The sequence below is a fragment of the Kogia breviceps genome, chromosome 9, assembly GCF_026419965.1.
Source record: "Kogia breviceps isolate mKogBre1 chromosome 9, mKogBre1 haplotype 1, whole genome shotgun sequence".
NCBI classification, from domain to species: Eukaryota; Metazoa; Chordata; class Mammalia; order Artiodactyla; family Physeteridae; genus Kogia; species Kogia breviceps.
This window is the reverse complement of record NC_081318.1, coordinates 23,049,791-23,074,806: the sequence shown is the minus strand read 5'-3', so window position 1 is coordinate 23,074,806 and position 25,016 is coordinate 23,049,791. Positions and strand designations below refer to the sequence as shown.

At 40.5% G+C, this 25,016-nt stretch overlaps 1 protein-coding gene across 6 annotated transcripts in view; it reads left to right on the top strand.

Annotated features, from left to right (window-relative positions):
* Positions 1-21,114, top strand: part of AHCYL2 (adenosylhomocysteinase like 2) — a 175,521-nt gene extending 154,407 nt beyond the window's left edge. For all 6 annotated transcript variants that reach the window (XM_067042210.1, XM_067042209.1, XM_059074443.2 and 3 more), the window contains 6 exons: positions 9,375-9,469; positions 17,146-17,244; positions 18,886-18,954; positions 19,077-19,155; positions 20,412-20,532; positions 20,933-21,114. In XM_067042210.1, the coding sequence (XP_066898311.1) occupies positions 9,375-9,469; positions 17,146-17,244; positions 18,886-18,954; positions 19,077-19,155; positions 20,412-20,532; positions 20,933-20,939 (470 nt within the window). In that variant the 3' untranslated portion in view covers positions 20,940-21,114. The remainder of the gene's footprint in view (positions 1-9,374; positions 9,470-17,145; positions 17,245-18,885; positions 18,955-19,076; positions 19,156-20,411; positions 20,533-20,932) is intronic.
* Positions 21,115-25,016: the final 3,902 nt, after the last annotated feature.

Sequence of the window (25,016 nt, the reverse complement as noted above, 5' to 3'; positions counted from 1 at the left end):
AAGGTAGTTGTGTTAATTCCCAAAGAGGTAGATTTTGAGTTTTAGAGAGGAATACGCACATATGGCTACTTTCCTTGGACTGAGATATTTTATCTTTATGTTAGAACCATAAGCCATTGGAATATTGGGTTTATTTTATAATTCTATTTTAAAGGAGGAAAATCAGAATATTTAAGAATAAAACTGTTGGGGCTTCCCTGGTGGTGCAGTGGTTGAGAGTCCACCTGCCAATGCAGGGGACACGGGTTCGTGCCCTGGTCCGGGAGGATCCCATATGCTGTGGAGCGGCTGGGCCCGTGAGCCATGGCCGCTGAGCCTGCGCGTCCGGAGCCTGTGCTCCACAGCGGGAGATGCCACAACAGTGAGAGGCCCGCGTACCGCAAAAAAAAAAAAAAAAAAAAAAGAAAAAGAAAAAGAATAAAACTATTATTTGTAGTCTCAGGGAGAGCTGGGGGCAAAGAGGGACCATAAGAAACTGTTCTTGGGGCTTCCCTGGTGGTGCAGTGGTTAAGAATCTGCCTGCCAATGCAGGGGATGTGGGTTCGATCCCTGGTCTGGGAAGATCCCACATGCCATAGAACAACTAACCCCATGCACCACAACTACTGAGCCTGCGCTCTAGGGCCCACAAGCCACAACTGTTGAGCCCGTGTGCAACAGCTACTGAAGCCCGTGTTCCTAGAGCCTGTGCTCTGCAACAAGAGAAGCCACCACAATGAGAAGCCCACATGCCACAACGAAGAGTAGCCCCTGCTCGCCACAACTAGAGAAAGCCTGCCCACAGCAACAAAGACCCAATGCAGCCAAAAATAAATAAATAATTTTTTTAAAAAAAAAAGAAAAAAGAAACTGTTCTTATTTCACATCAATCCTTTGATCTCTTTTTTTGTAAGTAGCTTTATTGAGATACAACTCACTTACCATATACATTTTACCCATTTTAAGTGTATAATTCAATGTTTTCTAGCAAATTCACAAGATCATACAACCAAGACAATCTAATTTTATTGAGATGTAATTTACATACCATAAAAGTCACTCTTTTAAAGTATACAATTCATACAGTTCTGCAGCCTGTGGAAGGAAAACCACATTCACAGAAAGACAGACAAAATGAAAAGGCATAGGACTTTCTACTAGATGAAGGAACAAGATAAAACCCCAGAAAAACAACTGAATGAAGTGGAGATAGGCAACCTTTCAGAAAAGAATTGAGAATAATGATAGTGAAGATGATCCAGGACCTCAGAAAAAGAATGGAGGCAAAGATCGAGAAGATGCAAGACATGTTTAACAAAGACCTAGAAGAATTAAAGAACAAACACCTAGCAGAATTAAAGAACAAACAGAGATGAACAATACAATATCTGAAATGAAAAATAACACTAGAAGGAATCAATAGCAGAATAACTGAGGCAGAAGAACAGATAAGTGACCTGGAAGACAGAATGGTGGAATTCACTGCCATAGAACAGAATAAAGAAAAAAGAATGAAAAGAAATGAAGACAGCCTAAGAGACCTCTGGGACAACATTAAACACAACAACATTCACATTATAGAGGTCCCAGAAGGAGAAGAGAGAAAGGACCCAAGAAAATATTTGAAGAAATTGTAGTCAAAAATTTCCCTAACATGGGAAAGGAAATAGCCACCCAAGTCCAGGAAGTACAGAGAGCCACAGGCAGGATAAACCCAAGGAGAAACACGCAGAGACACATAGTACTCAAACTGACAAAATTTAAAGACAAAGAAAAATTATTGAAAGCAACAAGGGAAAAATGACAAATAATATACTAGGGGACTCCCATAAGGTTAACAGCTGATTTCTCAGCAGAAACTCTACAAGCCAGAAGGGAGTGGAATGATATATTTAAAGTGATGAAAGGGAAGAACCTACAACCAAGATTCCTCTACCTGGCAAGGATCTCATTCAGATTTGACAGAGAAGTCAAAAGCTTTACAGACAAGCAAAAGCTAAGAGAATTCAGCACCACCAAACCAGCTCTACAACAAATGCTGAAGGAACTTCTTTTTTTTTTTTTTAGCAATAGAGTATTTTTTAAATTAAGGTACATACATTTGTTTTTTAGACATAATGCTATTGCATACTTAAGAGACTTCAGTACACTGTAAAAATAACTTTCATATGCACTGGGAAACCCAAAAAAATTCATGTGACTCGCTTTACTGTGATATTCATTTTACTATAGTGGCTAAGAACCAAAATTGCAATATCTCAGAGGTATGCCTGCAATTTAAACCTTTTCTTATTCTTTTTAAAAAACATTAAAACAAATAAGGGCAGTTAAGAAGTAGGATACAAAGGTGACAACATTTTTAAAGATAACACATAAGGTTTCAAAGAAAAATTATTTTAAAAACTGAATTTAGAAAGCCACTCTGAGTTTCACGTCGACCTGAGTTATATGTTCACTCTGACCTTGGGCGTGAACTTTTTGAACTTTGGTGGGAAAGAGAAGAAAGTCTAGGTTAAGGATCTGGAAGAGTAAGAGAGGGGAGGAGGAAGGCAGAGAGACAGCGTGTGTAGGTGGGAGCAGGGTAGACTGACAAACCAACAGAAGAGACTCAGTGTCTTGCTATCAATTACCTCTCACAGTTCAGAAACTTTTCCACTGGAGTGAAACCTCCAGATCCTCCTAAACACCTCTCCCATTTTTGCTGAGTCCCTCTCCAAGAGGACATGACAGACACGTCAAGGCACCTTAAAGTCATTCTCTCTACTATCCCTTCAAAACTTGGGGGATTTAACTCCATCACAGACCAGAACACTACCAAATGTAAAATGTAAAACCAGCTTTCTGTTGGTCAGTGAAATGTCCCAAGTGGCACAGAGTCATCGGCAGTCAGTTCCTCCTCTCTCCCCATACCTTCTTTAACCAGTTAAATATTTCCATGTTACAATCCACTGCCTGTGGACAGACCCCTTCCACAGTGTCCACTACAATGATGCACCCGTCACAAATGTGAACAGCCGTCGATACTTCTGAGGAGAAATCCACATGTCCTGGAGAGTCTATCAGATTAATCAAGTACTCCTCCTCACCTTTTGCATAATGTAGTGAAATGGCACTGTATTTCATAGTGATCCCTCGGACCTGTTCATCCTCTCTGCTATCCATGTACCTTAACTTGCCTGCCAGGCGACTGGAGATGATGCCATTGCTAGATATAAGACAGTCAGCCAGAGTAGTTTTTCCATGGTCAACATGAGCCAAAACACAGATATTCCTGATGTTAGCCGTGTTTTTCTGGAGTTGAATCATCTTATCCAAACTATTGAGCACCATAGTCACTTATTTCCTGTGACGGCTGCTGCCGCCCAGCCAGCCCAGCTCGGATCCCAGCGCCCAGCCACACCACGTGCATCGCAGGTGCACAGACAACCACGTCCACCTTACTCCTGAAGGAACTTCTTTAAGTGGGAAACACAAGAGAAGAAAAGGATCTACAAAAACAAATCCATAACAATTTAGAAAACAGTAATAGGAACATACACATTGATGATTACATTAAACGTGAATGGATTAAATGCTTCAACCAAAAGACACAGGCTTGCTGAATGGATACAAAAACAAGACCCATATATATGCCGTCTACAAGAGACCCACTTCAGACCTAGGGACACATGCTGACTGAAAGTGAGGGATTGGAAAAAGATATTCCATGCAAATGGAAATCAAAAGAAAGCTGGAGTAGCAATGCTTTTATCAGATAAAATAGACTTTAAAATAAAGAATGTTATAAGAGACAAGGAAGGACACTACATAATGATCAAGGGATCAATCCAAGAAGAAGATATAACAATTATAAATATATATGCACCCAACATAGGAGCACCTCAATACATAAGGCAGCTGCTAACAGCTATAAAAGAGGAAATCTACAGTAACACAATAATAGTGGGGGACTTTAACACCTCACTTACACCAGTGGACAGATCATCCAAACAGAAAATTAATAAGAAAACACAAGCTTTAAATGACACAATAGACTACCTAGATTTAATTGATATTTATAGGACATATCATCCAAAAACAGCAGATTACACTTTCTTCTCAAGTGTGCACGGAACATTCTCCAGAATAGATCACATCCTGGGTCACAAATCAAGCCTCAGTAAACTTAAGAGAATTGAAATCATATCAAGCATCTTTTCTGACCACAATGCTATGAGATTAGAAATCAGTTACAGGGAATAAAACATAAAAAGCACAAACACATGGAGGCTAAACAATATGTTACTAAATAACCAAGAGATCACTTAAAAAATCAAAGAGGAGGGCTTCCCTGGTGGCACAGTGGTTGAGCGTCCACCTGCTGATGCAGGGGACACGAGTTCGTGCCCCGGTCCAGGAGGATCCCACATGCCACGGAGTGGCTGGGCCCGTGGGCCGTGGCCGCTGGGCCTGCGCGTCCATAGCCTGTGCTCCGCAATGGGAGAGGCCACAGTGGTGAGAGGCTCACGTACCGCAAAAACAAAAACAAAAACAAATCAAAGAGGAAATCAAAAAATACCTAGAGACAAATGAAAACGAAAACATGATGATCCAAAACCTATGGGATGCAGCAAAAGCAGTTCTAAGAGGGAATCTTATATCAATACAAGCCTACCTCAAGAAACAAGAAAAATCTCAAATAAACAATATAACCTTACACCTAAAGGAACTAGAGAAAGAAGGAGAAACAAAACCCAAAGTTAGTAGAAGAAATCATAAAGATCAGAGCAGGAATAATTGAAATCGAATCAAAGAAAACAATAGCAAAGATCAATAAAACTAAAAGCTGGTTCTTTGATAAGATAAAGTTGATAAACCATTAGCCAGACTCATCAAGAAAAAGAGGGAGAGGACTCAAATCAATAAAATTAGAAATGAAAAAGGAGAAGTTACAACAGACAACACAGAAATACAAAGCATCCTAAGGGACTACTACAAGCAACTCTGTGCCAATAAAATGGACAACCTGGAAGAAATGGACAAATTCTTAGAAAGGTATAACCTTCCAAGACTGAACCAGGAAGAAATAGAAAATATGAACAGGCCAATCACAAGTAATGAAATTGAAACTGTGATTAAAAATCTTCCAACAAACGAAAGTCCAGGACCAGATGGCTTCACAGGTGAATTCTATCAAACATTTAGAGAAGAGCTAACACCCATCCTTCTCAAACTCTTCCAAAAAATTGCAGAGGAAGGAACACTCCCAAACTCATTCTTTGAGGCCACCATCACCCTGATACCAAAACCAGACAAAGATACTACAAAATAAGAAAATTACAGACCAATATCACTGATAAATATAGATGCAAAAATCCTCAACAAAATACTAGCAAACAGAATCCAACAACACATTAAAAGGATCATACGCCATGATCAAGTGGGATTTATCCCAGGGATGCAAGGATTCTTCAATATATGGAAATCAATCAATGTGATACACCATATTAACAAACTGAAGAATAAAAACCATATGATCATCTCAATAGATGCAGAAAAAGCTTTTGACAAAATTCAACACCCATTTATGATAAAAACTCTCCACAAAGTGGGCATAGAGGGAACCTACCTCAACATAATAAAGACCATATATGACAAACCCACAGCAAACATCATTCTCAATGGTGAAAAACTGAAAGCATTTCCTCTAAGATCAGGAACAAGACAAGGTTGCCCACTCTCACCACTCTTATTCAACATAGTTTTGGAAGTCCTAGCCATGGCAATCAGAGAAGAAAAAGAAATAAAAGGAATACAAATTGGAAAAGAAGAAGTAAAACTGTCACTGTTTGCAGATGACATGATACTATACATAGAGAATCTTAAAGATGCCACCAGAAAACTACTAGAGCTAATCAATGAATTTGGTAAACTTGCAGGATACAAAATTAATGCACAGAAATCTCTTGCATTCCTGTACACTAACGACGAAAGATCAGAAAGAGAAATTAAGGAAACAATTCCATTCACCATTGCAACAAAAAGAATAAAATACCTAGGGATAAACCTACCTAAGGAAGTAAAAGACCTGTGCTCAGAAAACTATAAGACACTCATGAAAGAAATCAAAGATGACACAAACAGATGGAGAGATATACCATGTTCTTGGATTGGTAGAATCAATATTGTGTAAATGACTGCACTACCCAAAGCCATCTACAGATTCAGTGCAATCCCTATCAAATTACCAGTGGCATTTTTTACAGAACTAGAGCAAATAATCTTAAAACTTGTATGGAGACACAAAAGACCCCAAATAGCCAAAGCAGTCTTGAGGGAAAAAAACAGAGCTGGAGGAATCAGACTCCCTGACTTCATACTATACTACAGAGCTACAATAATCAAGACAATATGGTACTGGCACAAAAACAGAAATACAGATCAATGGAACAGGATAGAAAGCCCAGAGATAAACCCACTCACCTATGGTCAACTAATCTGTGACAAAGGAGGCAAGGATATACAATGGAGGAAAGATAGTCTCTTCAATAAGTGGTGCTGGGAAAACTGGACAGCTACATGTAAAAGAATGAAATTAGAACACTCCCAACACCATACACAAAAATAAACTCAAAATGGATCAGAGACCTAAATGTAAGACTGGACACTATAAAACTCTTAGAGGAAAACATAGGAAGAACACTCTTTGACATAAGTCACAGCAAGATCTTTTTTGATCCACCTCCTAGAGTAATGGAGATAAAATAAAAAATAAACAAATGGGACCTAATGAAACTTAAAGCTTTTGCAAAGCAAAGGAAACTACAAACAAGACGAAAAGACAGCCCTCAGAATGGGAGAGGGTATTTGCAAACGAATCAACAGACAAAAGATTAATCTTCAAAATATATAAATAGCTCATGCAGCTCAATATTAAAAAAACAAACAACCCAATCAAAAAATGGGCAGAAGACCTAAATAGACATTTCCCCAAAGAAGACATACAGATAGCCAAGAAGCACATGAAAAGCTGCTCAACATCACTAATTATTAGAGAAATGCAAATCAAAACTACAGTGAGGTATCAACTCACACCAGTTAGAATGGGCATCATCAGAAAATCTACAAACAACAAATGCTGGAGAGCGTGTGGAGAAAAGGGAACCCTCTTGCACTGTTGGTGGGAATGTAAATTGATACAGCCACTATAGAGAACAATACGGAGGTTCCTTAAAAAACTAAAAATAGAATTACCATATGACCCAGCAATCCCACTCCTGGGCATATACCCAGAGAAAACTATAATTCAAAAAGGCACATGCACCCCAATGTTCATTGCACTATTTACAATAGCCAGGTCATGGAAGCAACCTAAATGCCCACTGACAGACAAATGGATAAAGAAGTTGTGGTACATATATACAATGGAATATTACTCAGCCATAAAAAGGAACGAAATTGGGTCTTTTGTAGAGACGTGGATGGATCTAGAGACTGTCATATAGAGTGAAGTAAGTCAGAAAGAGAAAAACAAATATCGTATATTAATGCATATATGTGGAACCTAGAAAAATGGTACAGATGAACAGGTTTGCAAGGCAGAAACAGAGACATAGATGTAGAGAACAAATGTATGGACACCAAAGGGGGGAAGTGGCAGGGGGTGGGGGAATGGTGGTGGTGTAATGAATTGGGAGATTGGGATTGACATATATACACTAATATGTATAAACTAGATAACTAATAAGAGCCTGCTGTATAAAAAAATAAATTTAATAAAATTCAAAAAAATAAAAATAAAAAAGTATACAGTTCAGGGACTTCCCTGGTGGTCTAGTGGTTAACACTTCACTTTCCAATGTAGGGGGGGTGGGTTCGATCCCTGGTAGGGGAAGCTAAGATCCCACATGCCTTGGGGCCATAAAACAAAAACATAAAACAGAAGCAATATTGTAACAAATTCAATAAAGACTTTAAAAATGGTCCACATCTGGGCTTCCCTGGTCACGCAGTGGTTGAGAGTCTGCCTGCCGATACAGGGGACACGGGTTCGTGCCCCGGTCGGGGAAGATCCCACATGCCTCAGAGTGGCTGTGCCCGTGAGCCATGGCTGCTGAGCCTGTGCATCCGGAGCCTGTGCTCCGCAACGGGAGAGGCCACAACAGTGAGAGGCCCACGTATGGAAAAAAAAAAAAAAGGTCCACATCAAAAAAAATCTTTAAAAAATAAAGCATACAGTTCAGTGATTTTTACCAAAGTTGTACAACATCCCATCATCTAATTCCAGAACATTTTCATCACCCCAAAAATAAATCTTATAACATTAGCAGTTACTCTTCTTTCTACCCTTCACTTTTCTGCAGCCCTAGGCTACCATTAAATTCTCTGTCTCTATAGATTTGCCTATTCCAGATATTTCATATAAACAGAATCATACAATATGTAGTCTTTTGTGACTGGCTTTTTATTACCTAGCATAATATTTTCAGGGTTCATGTATATTGTAGTGTGTATCAGTATTTCATTCCTTTTGATTGCTGAATAATATTCCATTTAAGTTTATATCACATTTCAGTGATATCCATTCATCAGTTGATGGACACTTGGGTTGTTTTTACTTTTTGGCTATTATGAATAATGCTGCTATGAACATTGTGTATAAGTTTTTCTGTGGACATGTCTTCAGTTCTCTTGGGTATATACCTACAAGTGGAATCGTTGGATCATATGGTAACACTTTTAACATTTTGAGAAAATGCCAAACTTTTCCAAAGTAACTACATTATTTTACAATCCTGCCAACAAAACATGAGAGTTGCAGTTTCTCCACATCCTTGTCAATACTTGTTATTGTCTGATTTTTGGATTATAGCTATCCTAGTATGTGTGAAATAGTGTGTCACTGTGGTTTTGATTTGCCTTTCCCTAATGATGTTGAGCATCTTTTCATGTGTGTGTTAGCACATCTTTTGTACATCATCTTTTAAGAATGTCTATTCAGATCCTTTACTCATTTTTAAAATGAGCTGTCTTTTTATTATTGATTTGTAAGAGTTCTTTATAAATTTTACTATTGAGTTGTAAGAGTTTTTATCAGATTTATGATTTGCAAATATTTTGTCCCATTGTGTAGGTTGTCTGTTTACTTTCTTAGTGGTATCATTTGCAGCACAAATGTTTTCAATTTCAGTGTAGTCCAGTTTATTTTTTCTTTGGTTGCTTGTGCTTTAGGTGTTATCTAAGAAACCATTGCCTAACGCAGGTCACAAAGATTTATTCCTATGCTTTGCTACGAGTTTTATAGTTTTAGCTCTTATATTTAGGTCTCTGATCCATTTTAAGTTAAGTTTACATCTGGTGTGAGGAAGAGGTCCAACTTCATTCCTTTTCATGTGACTATCTCTTCTGTTTTTAAGGTAACAAGAATGTGGTAACCAGAGAGCACTTAGACCGTATGAAGAATAGCTGCATCGTTTGTAACATGGGACATTCCAACACAGAGATTGACGTGGTAAGTTCAAGTGACTCATCACTGGGTTTTGGTTTTTTTTCTCTCTCTCCTTCCCAGGAAACATAAACTAGAAGAAGAAAGAGCAGGGTCACCAGCCATCCTAAACATGACTGTACTGGTAGAGCTGTTCACAGTCTGTTCACTCACTAGCCTTATGGCTTGTGTGTATGGATTCTACAAAGCTTCTTTATCTCAACTTAATCATTTCAAGTGATTGTTTTTTTTTCCACCTAAGCTTGATACCTACTTGTACTGTAAGCCATTTATTCTTTATGATTAGGATTAAGAGCTGGGTAAACTCAAAACTACAAAAAGGGGCTTCCCTGGTGGCGCAGTGGTTGAGAGTCTGACTGCCGATGCAGGGGACACGGGTTTGTGCCCCAGTCCGGGAAGATCCCACATGCTGCGGAGTGGCTGGGCCCGTGAGCCATGACCACTGAGCCTGCGCATCCGGAGCCTGTGCTCCACAATGGGAGAGGCCACAACAGTGAGAGGCCCTCATACCACAAAAAAAAAAAAAAAAAAAAAAAAAAAAAAAAAAAACCTACAATAAGTGTGAGTCAGTATGCTAGTCAGTATTTTGGAGAGATTTGATTTTGCCATAAAGGTGAGATTAGTAGGTTGGTCCAAGGAAACAAGTCAAGGGAGGGAAATCTGTGGGCTGGGATGAGAACACTGCTTAAGATTGACTGTATCTGTCACATATGGTGGTTTCCCTTTTCTCTCCCTCTTTTATGGGGCTAGGTCTCCCCTTAACATATTTTCCAAACTGTAGTATTGGATCTATAGATGTCACAATCAATTCAGTAGCATGTGTTCCTCAAACCTGGAAAACCTATAGCTTTGGTTCTCTAGTTTTATTATAGTCACCTAAAATTTTCTGATCCAACAGAACACTTGATCCTATTAAGGTGCCCAAGTAATAGTTAACAGAAGTGTTATTTATTTCTTTTCAGACTTACCAAAGTATCTCTCAGTGTGACTTTCACTCTGGTTTTAAGTTTTTATGGCATTTTTCTGACACAGCTATATTTCTCTCTGGGTAAATGGCTCAAGCAAAGCATGCTTTCATCTCCACTGAGGGCTGCTCTGTTTGAGCTTCATTCAGTATTGCCAGGTAAGGATCAGTTGATATACTGAGAGCCTGTTGGATATCTATTTTAAATGGTTTCTCTTTTTAACTCTGTGCTCTATTCTTCTGTTATTAAAAATAGCTGGAAAAACAACCTACCAAAGCCTGTTTCTACCCTTGAGGTTTTGGAGTGGCATGGCTCCATTACTCTGTCTTACCATGATATTTTGCTTATAATGAGTAATTTACTTAGTTTGTGTTTTTGAGGGATTTTTTATTGTTGTTTTGGGGGGGGTTTTGTTTGTTTTTTTTGTTTGGTTTGGCTTTTTGGTTAAGTTTCACTTTTGTGCCATACTGCCCGTTTACTAAATGGTCAAAGATATTAATATTTCTAAAACTATCTAGCCTATGATTGTCCTTTTCTGGATCGATCTGATTGTAGAGCCCCCAGATGGAAAAAGCTTAAAGGGAAGTGGTCATGCTCTGAGCCCTGAAGTGAAATCTTCTGAGTAAGCTAACGGGGAAGGAATTTCCATTCTAAACCTTCAAGAAGCTCTAAAATAAAGATAATTTCAAATGCAGTCATGTAATTTTTATATTTTTGCTTTATCTCATTTCATCCTCTTGACCACGCCACAAGGCAGTATTCTTATTCCTGATTTTCAGTTGGGAAAATAAAAGCTTAAGTACATTGTTCAGTCATAGCCGTTGATTCAAAAATGAAATTGAAGCACAAAATTCAGGTTTTTTTACTTCTAGTCCAGTTTTTTTGTTTTTGTTTTTCTGTATGTTTTTGTTTGGTTGGTTGGGTTTTTTTTTGTTTTTGTTTTTGTTTTTTTGAGATACACGGGCCCCTCACTGTTGCGGCCTCTTCCATTGTGGAGCACAGGCTCCGGACGCACAGGCTCAGTGGCCATGGCCCATGGGCCCAGCCACTCTGTGGCAGGTGGGATCCTCCCCAACTGGGGCATGAGCCCGCGTCCCCTGCATCGGCAAGCGGACCCCCAACCACTGCGCCACCAGAGAAGCCCTGTTTTTTTTGTTTTTTAGTTTGTTTGTTTTGTTTTGGCCATGCTTCACAGTTTGCAGGATCTTAGTTCCCGGACCTGATCAGGGATTGAAACTGGGCTTAGGCTCAGGCAGTGAAATCACTGAGTTCTAACGCTAAACTACCAGGGAATTCCCTGTTTTTCTGTATGTTATACTATGATCTCCTCATGCTTTTTAGATTACCTTCAAATTGTGGTGGTAATCTCTTCTTCAAATGCAGCCCAGATATAAGTAATCTCTCAGGATAAAGGTCAGGAAACTCTTTACCTTCAATCATATTTATTGTGTGATAGCTATATGCCAGCTCCTGCTCTATATGCTTGGGATCAGTGCACAAAACAGGCAAAGATTCCTGCCTTTGTGGAACTTACATTTTAGTGAAAAGAGGACAATAAACATAATAAGTAAAATTTATAGTATGTTAGAAGGTGAAAGCACCGTAGAAAAAGAAAAAGCAGAGCATGGTAAGCGGAAATCAAGAGTGCTGGGTTGTAATTTTAGATAGAGGGATCAAGGTATAAGCCTCATTAAGAAGGTGATGGGGCTTCCCTGGTGGCGCAGTGGTTGAGAATCTGCCTGCCAATGCAGGGGACACGGGTTCGTGCCCCGGTCCGGGAAGATCCCACATGCCGCGGAGCAGCTGGTCCCGTGAGCCATGGCCGCTGAGCCTGCGCGTCCGGAGCCTGTGCTCCGCAACGGGAGAGGCCCGCGTACCACAAAAAAGAAAAAGAAGAAGGTGATGGTTGAGCATATCTGAAGGAATTAGCCATGTTGACTTTTAGGTGAAGGACGTTTCAAGATGAGGGAACAGCCAGAGCAAATGCCCCAATGCACGAGTTGCCTAGTCTGAGGATCAACAATGAAGCCAGTATGACTAGAGCAGAGAGCATGGGGCAGGGAAGAGTGGAAAATGAGGTCAGAGAGGTAATGAGCCACATCTTATGAGACCTCAGAGGCCATTGTAAGAACTCCTGATTGTGTTCTGAGAGGAATATGGAGCCACTGTAGGATTTATGCCTTCTGTTTTAAAAGGATGATTTTTTATTTTGAAAGTATCACCCTGGCTGCTGCATTGAGACTAGACGTACTTTTGCAGGTATTGCTAGGTAGCCCCAGTATCTGCCACTGACACTAGCCAAGAGCCATCTTTCAACTCTCTTTGTGCTCTTCTTAGCAGAAAGTGTATGTATGACTAAGCTAAGGGGTCCAGAAAGGGAGATGTTCAGAATGACTTTGGAAAAGTTTAATTATGCAACTTTCAATGGTAGTGTCACAGGGCATGCAAAGTGAACTTTAAGGAAATAGCAAACTCAACTAAACATTGATTCCAGAATGTTCATTCACTACTTAGCAATTTTGTGTTGAGTACTCGCTCTGCTCTGTGCTAAGTACTAATTGGCTGAAGAAATAACAGTGAACAATATGCCTGCTTTCCTGGAGCTTATATTCTACTGTGGTAAACAATTACTAAATAGACAGTTATGACTTCCCTGGTGACACAGTGGTTAAGAATCCGCCTGCCAATGCAGGGGGCATGGGTTCGAGCCCTAGTCCGGGAGGATCCCACATGCCACGGAGTAACCAAGCCCGTGCACCACAACTACTGAGCCTGCACTCTAGAGCCCACGAGCCACAACTACTGAGCCCACGCGCCACAACTGCTGAAGCCCGTGCGCCTAGAGCCTGTGCCCTGCAACAAGAGAAGCCATCACAATGAGAAGCCCGCACACTGCAATGAAGAGTAGCCCCCACTCGCTGCAGCTAGAGAAAGCCCGCGCGCAGAAACGAAGACCCAACACAGCCAAAAAATATATACAGTTATTTTCAGTTAATGCCTAATATTGAAGTAAAACAAAAAGATGAGGACATTGAGGTTGCTATTTAATTAGGGTGATCAAAGAAGGTGTCTTTGAGGAGATAACATTTGAACAAAAACTTGAATGACCATTCTATTCAGAGAGAATGGTGAGTAAAGACCGTGAGGTAGAAATATGCTTGATGTGTCTGAGGAACAGAAAAGGTGCCATTGTGGCAGAAACAGAATGGGCAAGGGGATGAAGATAAGAGGCAGCAAGGAGGTAGCGGGTTATGTAGAGCTTTGTAGGCCATGGATACGGACTTTAGATTTTATTCTGCATACAAGTGAAGCCATTGGAAGGTTTTGAGTGGGTGACTGATGAAATCTGATGTATGTTTTAAAAAATAACCTTGGCTGTTGTATGAAGGAAACACTACTGGAGCTTGAGTGGTGATAGGGACGATAGCAAACTGTTTCAGTATTTCCAGCAATAGAAGGAGGAAGCTTGGATTAGATGGATAAACAATGGAGGTGATAAGAAGTGATATATTGTGAAGGTAGGACCAGTGGGCTTCGCTACATGGATTGGGTACAGAGTATGATAAAAAGAGAGGAATCACTGTAAGTTAACTCAGCAAAACTGGGAAGGAAAATGATTTGGTAAATTTTTATCCAGAGTTTTTAGTGACCAAGAATGTAAGGATCTTTTTTTGTGGAGGAATTTACAGTTTACCTAACCTTGGGATGTTGACTGCTGCATTTTTAGGAAGCAATTGCTCATGGAAAGAGTTGGTCATTTAGAAAGCTGTATTTTTTTCTGAAAAATTAATACCATGAATACTTAGGGGACCTGTGATAGGGATGTGCTCTTAGCTGCCTTTTGTCCAAGTCTTTCTGTCACATACTTCCTTTCTCTTGAAAAGAAACCTGCTTACCCGTATATATCACATAGACATTGTAAGCTTCACAGTTCAGGTGGTTAAACCATTATGTGCACATGCTTTAAAAGTTTTTCCCAGCCTGGGCTACACTGGTGGTACAGTGGTTAAGAATCCACCTGCCAATGCAGGGGACATGGGTTCGAGCCCTGGTCCGGGAAGATCCCACATGCCACGGAGAGGCTAAGCCCGTGTGCCACAACTACTGAGCCTGCATGCCTAGAGCCTGTGCTCCGCAACAAGAGAAGCCACTGCAATGAGAAGCCCGTGCACCACAACGAAGAGTAGACCCCGCTCGCCACAACTAGAGGAAGCCTGTGTGCAGCAATGAAGACCCAATGCAGCCAAAAATAATAAATAAATAAAGTAAATAAAGTTAAAAAAAAAAAGTTTTTGCTAGCCAAAGAATTACAGCCTGAGACTTGCTACTGACTCCACGCTTCGCAGGACTAGAACCACAGCTGTTCTTGGTTTTACAGTGGGACGTACACCTAGTTTGGGAAGGGAGTGGGCATAGGGGACCTTTTTCCTGGTAGATTGCTTAGTGATTGTAAATCCACAGGAAAGACATTGGATGTCTTTAAGAGAAATTCTTGTAAAACTGTGCTAGCCATAGGAAATCCTTCTCTCAAGGAGGGTAAATGCCAAATAGACTTTAATGGTTTATTGGAACTGCATGGGCAGTGCTGGGGATAACTTAATCAAGTTGCTCTTCAAACCCCATTTTAAACCCTCAGGTCTTTTGCTTGCATCACAGCCATCCCAGTGCTCTAGTAAATTGCCTCTACTAAGCACTGATCATGTTTATGATGTTCCTAAGAAGTTCCCTTTCCTTGATTCCACCACATCTTTTTTCCCAGGGAATACTTCCTAAGACAAGAGACTCTTGTTATCATTGTGTCAGCTCTTTCAGTCATCAAGATTGCTTGTCCAATGGAAGATTAGGAGTATGAAACATTAAGAACTTGAAATACTTTAAAGTCCCATTATCTCAATAAAAGAATTGCTAGTGTTACCAAGGAGTATCTCTTGGCTCTACATGGTTATTGTCCTCCATGGTGATATTTCTAAAGGCTGAGGGATTTACTCTGTATATCCTTAACGTCCCCAAATGGCCTATTTGCTTAAATTCTTTTTAACTCTATTTATAGTATTTATTTATAAAATTTCTTTTTAAAATCCTAATTTTAAAGTAGTACTTCCTCAATTTAAAATTCAAGCAATATAAATATGTATAAAGTAAGAAGCAAAAAATTTACAAAATTGAGGTTACAGCATAGTATTTCTGCAACTTGATTTTTTCACTTAATAATGTATGGTTTTCATGTTAACAAATACAGATCTACCAATTTCTTTTTTTTTTTTTGAGAATTACATTATATTCCATTGTATGGAATTATCCTGATTTACTTAGCTATTCCCATGTTGATTTACATTTTTTGCTATTACAAATAATGTTGGGTCAAACATTTGTGGGCACTTATATTTCTGAACTTGAACAAGTATTTCTATAGGATAGAGCCCTAAAAGTGAATTTGATTGGTCAGAGATTAGGTACGTATAAAATTTTGTTAGCTACTGCTAAATTGCCCTCTAGAAAGGTTGAACTAATTTATGAAACGTGACATCATCTGAAGAGATTTTATATTTTCAATCTACCTAATAAAGAAATGGTCCAAAAAAAAAAAAGAAATGGTCCAGACCATTAATAAAGTCCTGAATATACTGAATATAATTATAATTATATGTCTTTCTTTCCCACTAGATTAGTAAAGGAAAGAAGGTACAGTCCCTGGTCAATAAACAGCTCACAGTCTAGTAGAGGAGTCCACAGTCTTATCTATAATAGTGTGCTTTGCTATGATGCCTAGAATACAGTATGTACTCCAGTAAATGATTGTCGTATAACTGAAGTGTTTTTCTTTATTTGTCTGATAACTACTATTTGGCAGAACTTCTCAATTTTACCAACTTGAGCCAATGGGTAGGTAGTCTTAGAGTACAGACTCCCTTTCTATTTTAGGCATTGCCTCTTGGAAGAAGGAAGTTGTTGCCTTAAGTCTAAACCCTGTGACTGTTATTTGATTGCTGCTGTTAATAAACTTAACATTTCTTCTCTTCTCGGAATATACAATATACAGAAATGGAAGGAGGGTGAGCCATTGGGAGCTTTACTCTACCATTAAGCATTGCTCTAAAGGCCACCTCACATTTGCACTTAGGTCACAAAACTCCTGTAACTTTAGGGTGAACCACCATCACTGAGAAGGTGGAACCTGGGATGTTGGGACATGAGAGCAGAACCTTGGGCCCCGGCATGCTATGTGTAGGACGTTCATTCTTCTCTAATCTCACTCAGCTCTGACCCTCCTTTTTTCTGTGTCTCTTCAGCACTTATGTATTCAGTTTGCACTGTATTAATTTGCACATGTTTGCATGTTGCTTCATAAGTATTAAAGGCTTTTATCCCCTCACATATGTATTGTTTTGTGTCCCGAACTAAAGTATGAGCTTTTTGAAGGCAGAAACCATGTCTTTGGTTTCTTTTGTATTTCCCGTAGCACCTTTTACTGTGCTCAGCAGAGTGGGCTCACAGTATATGTTGTGGAGTGACATCCTGAGTGATCTCTCCCTGGCTGGGCCTAAGATTAAATTCCCTGAAATGGAACAGTCCTAACCAACCCAGGACAGGTATTCTCCATCTGGCATGTTGGTTGCTTCTTTCAACTTGCTATTTGAAATGGCTCCCGTCGACATCTTTCCACCCAGAAAGTGGGACTTGGCAAGGCTGATGATGTGCTTGCTGTATGTGTTCCAGGCGAGTCTTCGGACACCAGAACTGACCTGGGAGCGAGTGAGATCCCAAGTTGACCATGTAATATGGCCTGATGGCAAGAGGATAGTGTTGCTGGCAGAGGTAAGACCTGAGGCTGGAGAAGTTCACCCCTGACAGGAGAGACTGCAGTACCCATGTCTCCTCCCCCTCATGTTCTCTCATACTTTCAACTCCTCTTAAGAATAAGCTTGACTACTTTACCAATGGATTTTACATCTAATTGTGAAAGGTCTTTTCATTCAGCAATTAAGAAACTATTTTGGTTCCCCACTTTTCACCAATTATCCTGTCTCTCTATGTCACTCTACAGGTTGAGTCAGACAATCACTTATTACTGTGGAAGGAATTAATGGATAGAACCATTGCCACTTTGAGTGATGCTTATAAAGAGATAATGTCATTTGTGGGATGGTTTAATCAGGAAGCACAAAGTAGAAATTTCTGACTGTAACTAAGATAATCTTAGGCAAATTCTGAGAAGGTCATGTCTTTGTTAATAGATTCCCTGTTTCTGAGTGTCCATTCCCCTAAACTGAGCCAGACGTGTAGTAGACACCCAGCTATGTATTGGTTGTGTGATTGATATTTCCCTTTCCTGGCTTCTTCTAGCTCAGCCTTACTCTTGACTTTCAGGCCACTTAGACTCCCATATCAATGTTTGGCCACTTTTCCTTTCTTGACAGCTTCTCTTTCCTATCCTAGATTTCTGACAGCTGTGACAATGCCCCCTGTTTTTACCTTAACACTTCCTCTTCTTCAGGGAAAGATACCAAGATTACAAGGGAGGCAATAATACTTTCCTTGAGTTTTGATTTTCAGTCTTTTATTTTAATTAAAGAAACTGAATATGAAAATATAAAACATATACTATCTTCATCTAGGGGCCTTTAAATTTATTTTTTAGTCTTCTTCCTATTCTCTTCACCTTTTCTCACCTTCTCAAATACTTTAGGGCATCCATAAAGTATGTACAGGAGTGTGTACAGGGAGGGGATCAGCAGATTGTTAAATATTCACTAATTGCTTTAAAGTCAGCCCACTGTCTGGTGACTTATTTCTAGGTCCCATCTAGTAATTTTGGTGACAAAAGCTAGCACCACAATTGTTTTTGGCTACAATGGTTGAGCAAAAAATGTGGTCAAGCTTCCTAGGAAATAAAGTAGGAAAGAATGGCATTGGGGGGAAGGTTCTAGTCATTCTAACTCTCTGAATCACCCACTGGAAATTCATGACTGCCCTTGAATTCAGGAGAACCAGGTTGAAGAAAAAGCACAGAAACCATCACAGCTTCCTAAGTCAAAAAATATCTCCCATCACAACCTGGAGAGATTGCCCTTGGATTTGACCAGATCATTGTTTAGGACAGTTTTTCGAAGGAATATCAATGCCTCAGAAGGAAGATATTCTGTTGTAGAAAGTAGAAAATTCAAGGGAAATATACCCTTCCTTGGCATAAAGCCTCAGTATCATGTGACTATCTCTATTCCTTTTTACATAAACACAGAGATCTTTTATCTTATTATCTTCATCAGATTTTCCAGAATTTCTTAACGTTTCACTCAAATGTCAATCAGTTCATTTCCACTGATTGAACACCTGCTTTTTTGTCCAGCATGTTAGTTGGGAGGTGTTTGGAAAATGGCTGTCGTGTTCTTCCCTCACTCCTCAAAGCCAGAGACTTAATCTAACCAACCCATTTTTATGTTAACCTTTGCTTTCTAGGGCCGTCTGCTGAACCTAAGCTGCTCCACAGTGCCTACATTTGTGCTCTCGATCACCGCAACTACTCAGGTAAGGCCTCCAGAGTGGGGAAGCAGTGGGCTGGAGAGAGTCATTAGCCCATCAGGGTTTCACTTGATATGGGGTAGATTGCTGTGAATGGCATGTCAGCATCCATTTCTCTGCTTTTCTAGGCTCTTGCCTTGATAGAACTCTACAATGCTCCTGAGGGTCGCTATAAGCAGGATGTCTACCTGTTGCCCAAGAAAATGGGTAAGCATGAGCTCTTCTATCCCAGTCCTTACCAAGTAGTTCAGAGTCAGAGGCTAAGGGAAGTTTGGGGGCATTATATTTCTTAGGGATAGAAAAAAAAAATCTTCATCTTCTAAAGTAGGAGCTAGGATTCTTAGATTTCATCCACAGTTGATTTATCACATTTTCCAAGTAGGTTGTCCTAATGAAGTAAGGACATTTTGCTGTGATTTAGTTTACCTGCCTGTGAATTTTAAGGATTTTCCCAAAGTATCTATTACACAAGAAAAAAATCTCAAAGGAAAAAAATACTCTTCCCCCCCAAGAAAGAGGTATCATCTCCTACCTTGTCACATCTGACTTACCCCAGTTCTAGGCTGCTAAGTAGCTCCTACCAAACTTTTCTCAGACCAAGAAGACTTTCATACTACACCTTCTAACTCTGACCCTGTTGCTTCAGGCCAAAGGAAAGACTCTGAATAGCTTCTGTTAAGCGTTTAGTTATGTGGCCGTTTCGTATAGGAGAAACATTAAACTGTCTTAAATTTTTAAAGGACCTGCTTCAAACACCTGAACTGATACCGTATGTTTATAAACTCCCAAGCCAAAGATCCGGGAATAAATCAGCTTCTGGTTTTGTTTTGCTTCAGCATTAGATGCACAGCAACTGTGAGAAGTTGACATATTATCCCTTTAATAGACACTTTGGAAGAATATAAAAAAGTAGAACAGTCCATAACTGAATGTATAATGAAGTTAGGGAGACCAAGCAAATACATAGGAAATGACTCAAAATTCTGAATAAGCAATATGTATTCAGGTAAGAGAATGTAAATAGAAACCCATAAGAACTAAGGGTGTAGTGTCCTTCTCAGTCACTCCTTTCGGAGCTCCCCAAGTGTTAGATTTCTGAGTGACCTAAAGTATAAAGTTCAAGGCAGAACTAAAGTTGGAGCTTTCTGTTTTTTAATCCACCCACTGTCCATCCTTTCTTTTAGACTCTAAGGCCTATTGCTTCTTTCATTTCTCACTTTTCTGGGGAGAAGGAAAGGTTCAAGGCTGAAATAGCTTGTAAGGAAGAAATGTTATGACTTTGGAAAGCACTGGGCTTAAGCTCAAGCAGCCATTCCTTAGAATTGAGGTCCAGTGAGCAAAAGTTAAGCACTTTTCATTCAGCTCCGAGTATTAGAAGGTGTCTTCCAACTTTTTAAGGCTGGAGAGAACAGCCAGACAAGAGGCAAGAATGCTTATACCAGGTCTTTTGTGATCTGTTCCAGATGAGTATGTGGCCAGCCTACACCTGCCCACCTTTGATGCCCACCTGACCGAGCTGACAGATGAACAGGCCAAGTATCTGGGGCTCAACAAGAATGGGCCCTTCAAGCCCAATTACTACAGGTGCCTTGGACTCCCCATAAAATAAGGAAGCCTGAGTAGTGATGAGCTTCCTGCACTGGAATTGGTCTTTTCATCCATCACCATATTTACATGAACTCAGGAAAATAAACCCACTCCCCCTCACTACCACCCCCAAAGGATTCTTTGAGGCCTTCTCCAGACATTAAATAGTGTTCCCTTTCCTGAATTTGCCACTTCATCTTCTTGATATGATGTTTACCCCTGTATGGAGAAAAACTGGCCTTCTTCATTGATGTGAAAAAGCACCACGTTTATCTACCCTCACCATACACTGCAGAAAAGTCCCGGCCTCCCCGTTATACCTTTAGGCAGGCTCTTCATGTCCCAGCATCCCCACAAGCTGATAACACCACAGTCTCATCTTTCTTTTTTCCTGCAGGTATTAAGTTCCTGTAACTCAAGCCAGAAGAAGTTTTAAGGAATAGAACTCCAAGTCTTTTCTCCACTCCTATACAGGAAAGAACCCAGCAAGCTGCTTCTCCAATCAGCTGCCTGCCGTGCTCACCCTATATGTTAGGTTATTTATTTATTAACCTAAATAATAAATGTCGCCTTGGCCCAGAGTGTGGTTGCTGTCCTGAGGGCTGTGAGAGCCGCAGAGGACAGGCTGAGGAAGGAAAGAAATGGGGTTCCCAGTGGATCTTTTGAGTCATTCCCCATTGACTCGGAACCCTGAGCACTGGTCATTGTTCTCTTGGCCAGGCTCGGGAGTTAGTCCATGGATTCCAGACTCCTCCTTCTCTGAAGTTTTCTGGAATAAATTTTTAGCAGCTGCCTTTCTCAGCTTTGGCCCTTACCCCAGGTGAGGCCTTTTGGAAGCCACTGAATTAACATGGCCTGGGTTCCCAGCCTTGACCATCACTATCACTGCCTTCTTTATAAAATGGAAGGAAGGAAGGAAGGAGTGTTGTGGCTTTGGCAAGCTACACCAAGAACTCAGCTGTGCCTGTGCTTCCTGGGAGTCTCCTTCCTTACCCAGGACTCCTTTCTTCTCCTTCAATATTTATGTCCATTTTAACAATTTCAGGTTCCAAGAGGAATGTGCCTCTACTATTTCCTCAGCAGCTCTGATGTTTATCAGACATTTGTTTTGCTCTCTTTCTAACCCAACTAGCCTCTGCTCAGGAAGTGAGGGCCAACCCCACTGGGGCCCATAATTTTACTTCCTTGTCATTTAACTGGATAGTTTCCCAGGAAGCTCCCTACAGATTGGCACTGTCTCAGAAAAGGAGGCTTGTTGTGAAACACTGCTTCCTGAAACTTCCTCCTATTGCCTAAAACTCCTTATGAAACTGAGCAGGGAAAGGCTTATTTTCCAAGGGGTTTGGGAGAGCAGGCCTTCAGGAATGTGACAGATCTTTCAGACCCACAGCTCAACACCCTAAAGAAGCAGAATATATTTATTTGTTTCCTGGGAAGAGCTTTACAGCTTAACTGGCTAAGCTATACAGAGATGACACTGTAAACTGAATCCAGATGATCAAAGCTAGTTTGACTAGTTTGAACCTCGTCAGACATTCATCCCTTTGGCCATTGCCATTGAATATGAAACCGAGATCTAATGTCTCTGCAATTTGGTCTGTGGTCTTTCTTCTCTGCTGGGATATCTTTTTATGTTCTGGCCATCTTGGGATCCTGTATTCCAGAGGTAGTTTCCTGAGTAACTCCAATATTACAAAAAAATTGTAACGTGAGCAGCCTGAAATTTTATGTCCCAGATAAGAGTTGGATTCCTTTTAGAGACGGACCTGTTGGTCTTAAGGGTTTCATTGGTACCAGATTGGTTCTAAGAGTTAAAGTCTGGAGTGGTCCTAGGAATCTTGAATGAAATGAGTCCTTTTTCCCCCTGCCAACGCTATTTAACACTCTCAGTTTTGTTTTTCCATTTTTCCCCTATCCTGGTCTGCCTCAAAGTCTCAAGACCAAGGTGACCCAAGGAAACACCAGACCACCCACGATCACCATAACCTTCCCACCCTAATTCTGCTCTCCAATTTCTACCTTCTCCAGCTTCTCCTGGTCTTCACATATACCCACAGAGCTAGTCTGGAAGTAACCTTCCCTTTGGAGGTAGGGAGGTGGATCTTAGGTAAATGGTTGTTTTCCTCATTAAATAGTACACAGTCTCAGCCCATAGAATCTAGTTCCTCAGAGGCCGTATGTCTTAGCAAGTACTGGAAAAATGCCCCATGCGTGGCTATATTCTTTCATGGAGAAGATCATAAATGCTGAAAATCCCACTAGGCCATTCAATTCTTCCTTTTGCCCACGCAGTTCTGGCTTTTGTATTAATTAATTGGATACCTTTAACAGAAGATTCAGAAGATGAAATTTGTATCTCATCTTATATCCAGAGAAGATTCCATTAGGCAGATATCTGGACTCTAGCTTATTATGTTCTTAAGCCCAAGTCATAACTTGCTGTTTCTCAGCAAAGCCTGGCTGCCTGTGGAGCTTACTATGTGCTGATCCTGACAGAACATACTCTGCCTTGAAAATGTGAAGAGACCCATTCCAAATGAAAAAGAGCCACACTGGGCTTCTAGGTTAGGTTGTCCATGTTGCTACCCATGGTGAGGTATTTGCCTCTGAGTTTCAGGTGACCACTCTTCGTTTCTTTCTGGGAGCTGTGTGTCATGACCATTCAGGAAGAGGAGGTACAGGCCTCCTGAGTATTTGGGTTCTACCTTGGTGTTGGAATTTGGTCATTATTCTTTCTGCCCGTGTAATCAGAACAAATGCATCTCTTCTCTCGAGCTCTCACCTTAGATGCATCCTTGGTATCTGGAAGCATGGGAAAGAAGACTAATTAGCTCTTTATATGTGGCCCTGGCCTATGGGGATCTTACCATTTTCTCTGCAATGAATTTGTGCTAGTTTTCAAGGTTTTTTGCCTTCTTAATGGAAATACTGTTTTCTTTTTCTCATTAAAAAAAAAAAGTATCTGGTCTACCTTCCCTCTGCCCTCCTACCTCCTCATCCTCTCCTCCCATATGAGCACGGCTCCCCATGGCCACATACTCCTGCAAAGCTTTTTTGCTGCTTGGCTTTTCTCTGAACAGATCTGAAATTGCTGCTCCTGTGGTTTTCTCAAAATTAACTTCGTCATGGTTTTAAAAAAGAAATCAAAATGCATTGTTGCATTCAGCTTTTTTAATAAAGGAAAATTACAGGAAAAAAATAGGCAACACCAGCAAATTATATGTGGACAAGTTCTAAACTATATATACATACATATATATGTAAAATCATCTAGTTCTCATTGTCATCTTACTGAAAGGAAATAAAACCTCTAAAGATCGCCATATCTGAGAGGCTCTTGGAAATCTTTGTCTAAGTGATTGTATTAGATCAGCAATAATGAATATGTAATCTCAAAAGATAAATAAAATATTCTTAAAATGGATTTTTTTTTTTTTTTTTGCTGTACGCGGGCCTCTCACTGCTGTGGCCTCTCCCGTTGCGGAGCACAGGCTCCGGACGTGCAGGCCTGGCGGCCATGGCTCACGGGCTTAGTTGCTCCGTGGCACGTGGGATCTTCCCGGACCAGGGCACGAACCCGTGTCTCCTGCATCGGCAGGCGGATTCTCAACCACTGCGCCACCAGGGAAGCCCTCTAAGTCAGGTTTTGCCTGACTAAATCATAACCAGAGGATGAGTCCAACTGCCTGTTCTTTCTCAACGACCAGTAGAGTAGCCATTTTTGAGAAATAGCTACTAAAGATAGCCACTTTCTTTAGTTGACAACCTAAACGAGTTCTATGTCCTGTATGCAAGATGTTTTCTTCCCTATCAGAATCTCATGCCACTTTGACTTCTGTTTGTCTAAACTAAGGGCCACAGGGCTGGAAAAGCCTGGGCAAATGGTAATGGTTCAAAGGTGGCCCATTCGCAAAGGAGAATGCAGCAGCTAGCATGGAGCCTGTAAGCCAGCTGACAGGATTTGCTCCTCTACAGCAAGGTTTGACTCCTCTTTTGTGAAGGATGGAAACTTGAGTGCCTCGGTCTTAGTTTCAGATTCACAGGGTAATCCCAGGCTGCCCACTGCTGTGCAGTTTCTCAGTCTCGTGATACTGTGAAAAGAGCTTGGAGTCAGGCTGAGTGGACCAGCTCTACCATTTACAAGTTGTGTGACTGGGCCAAATTATATAACCATTCAGAGCCTCAGTTTTCTTGCCTGTGAAATGGATAATGCTTATCTCCTACAGTAAAGATTTAATGACCTGATTTAATTTTTAAAATACTGCTTACAGACCCAGCAAACACTAGGTACTACATAAATATCGATTCCTTGTTTCAGCCTAGGGCCCTACAGCCTGAGTTGCCTCATTATACCCACATGTGCTCTTTATAAGGCAAGGAGGGTATTCTGTCCTTTTTCTATTGTACTATTTTATCCTGGCTGCCTGATACCCTCAAAAACTAGGTGGGTTTTTTTGCGGTACGCGGGCCTCTCACCACTG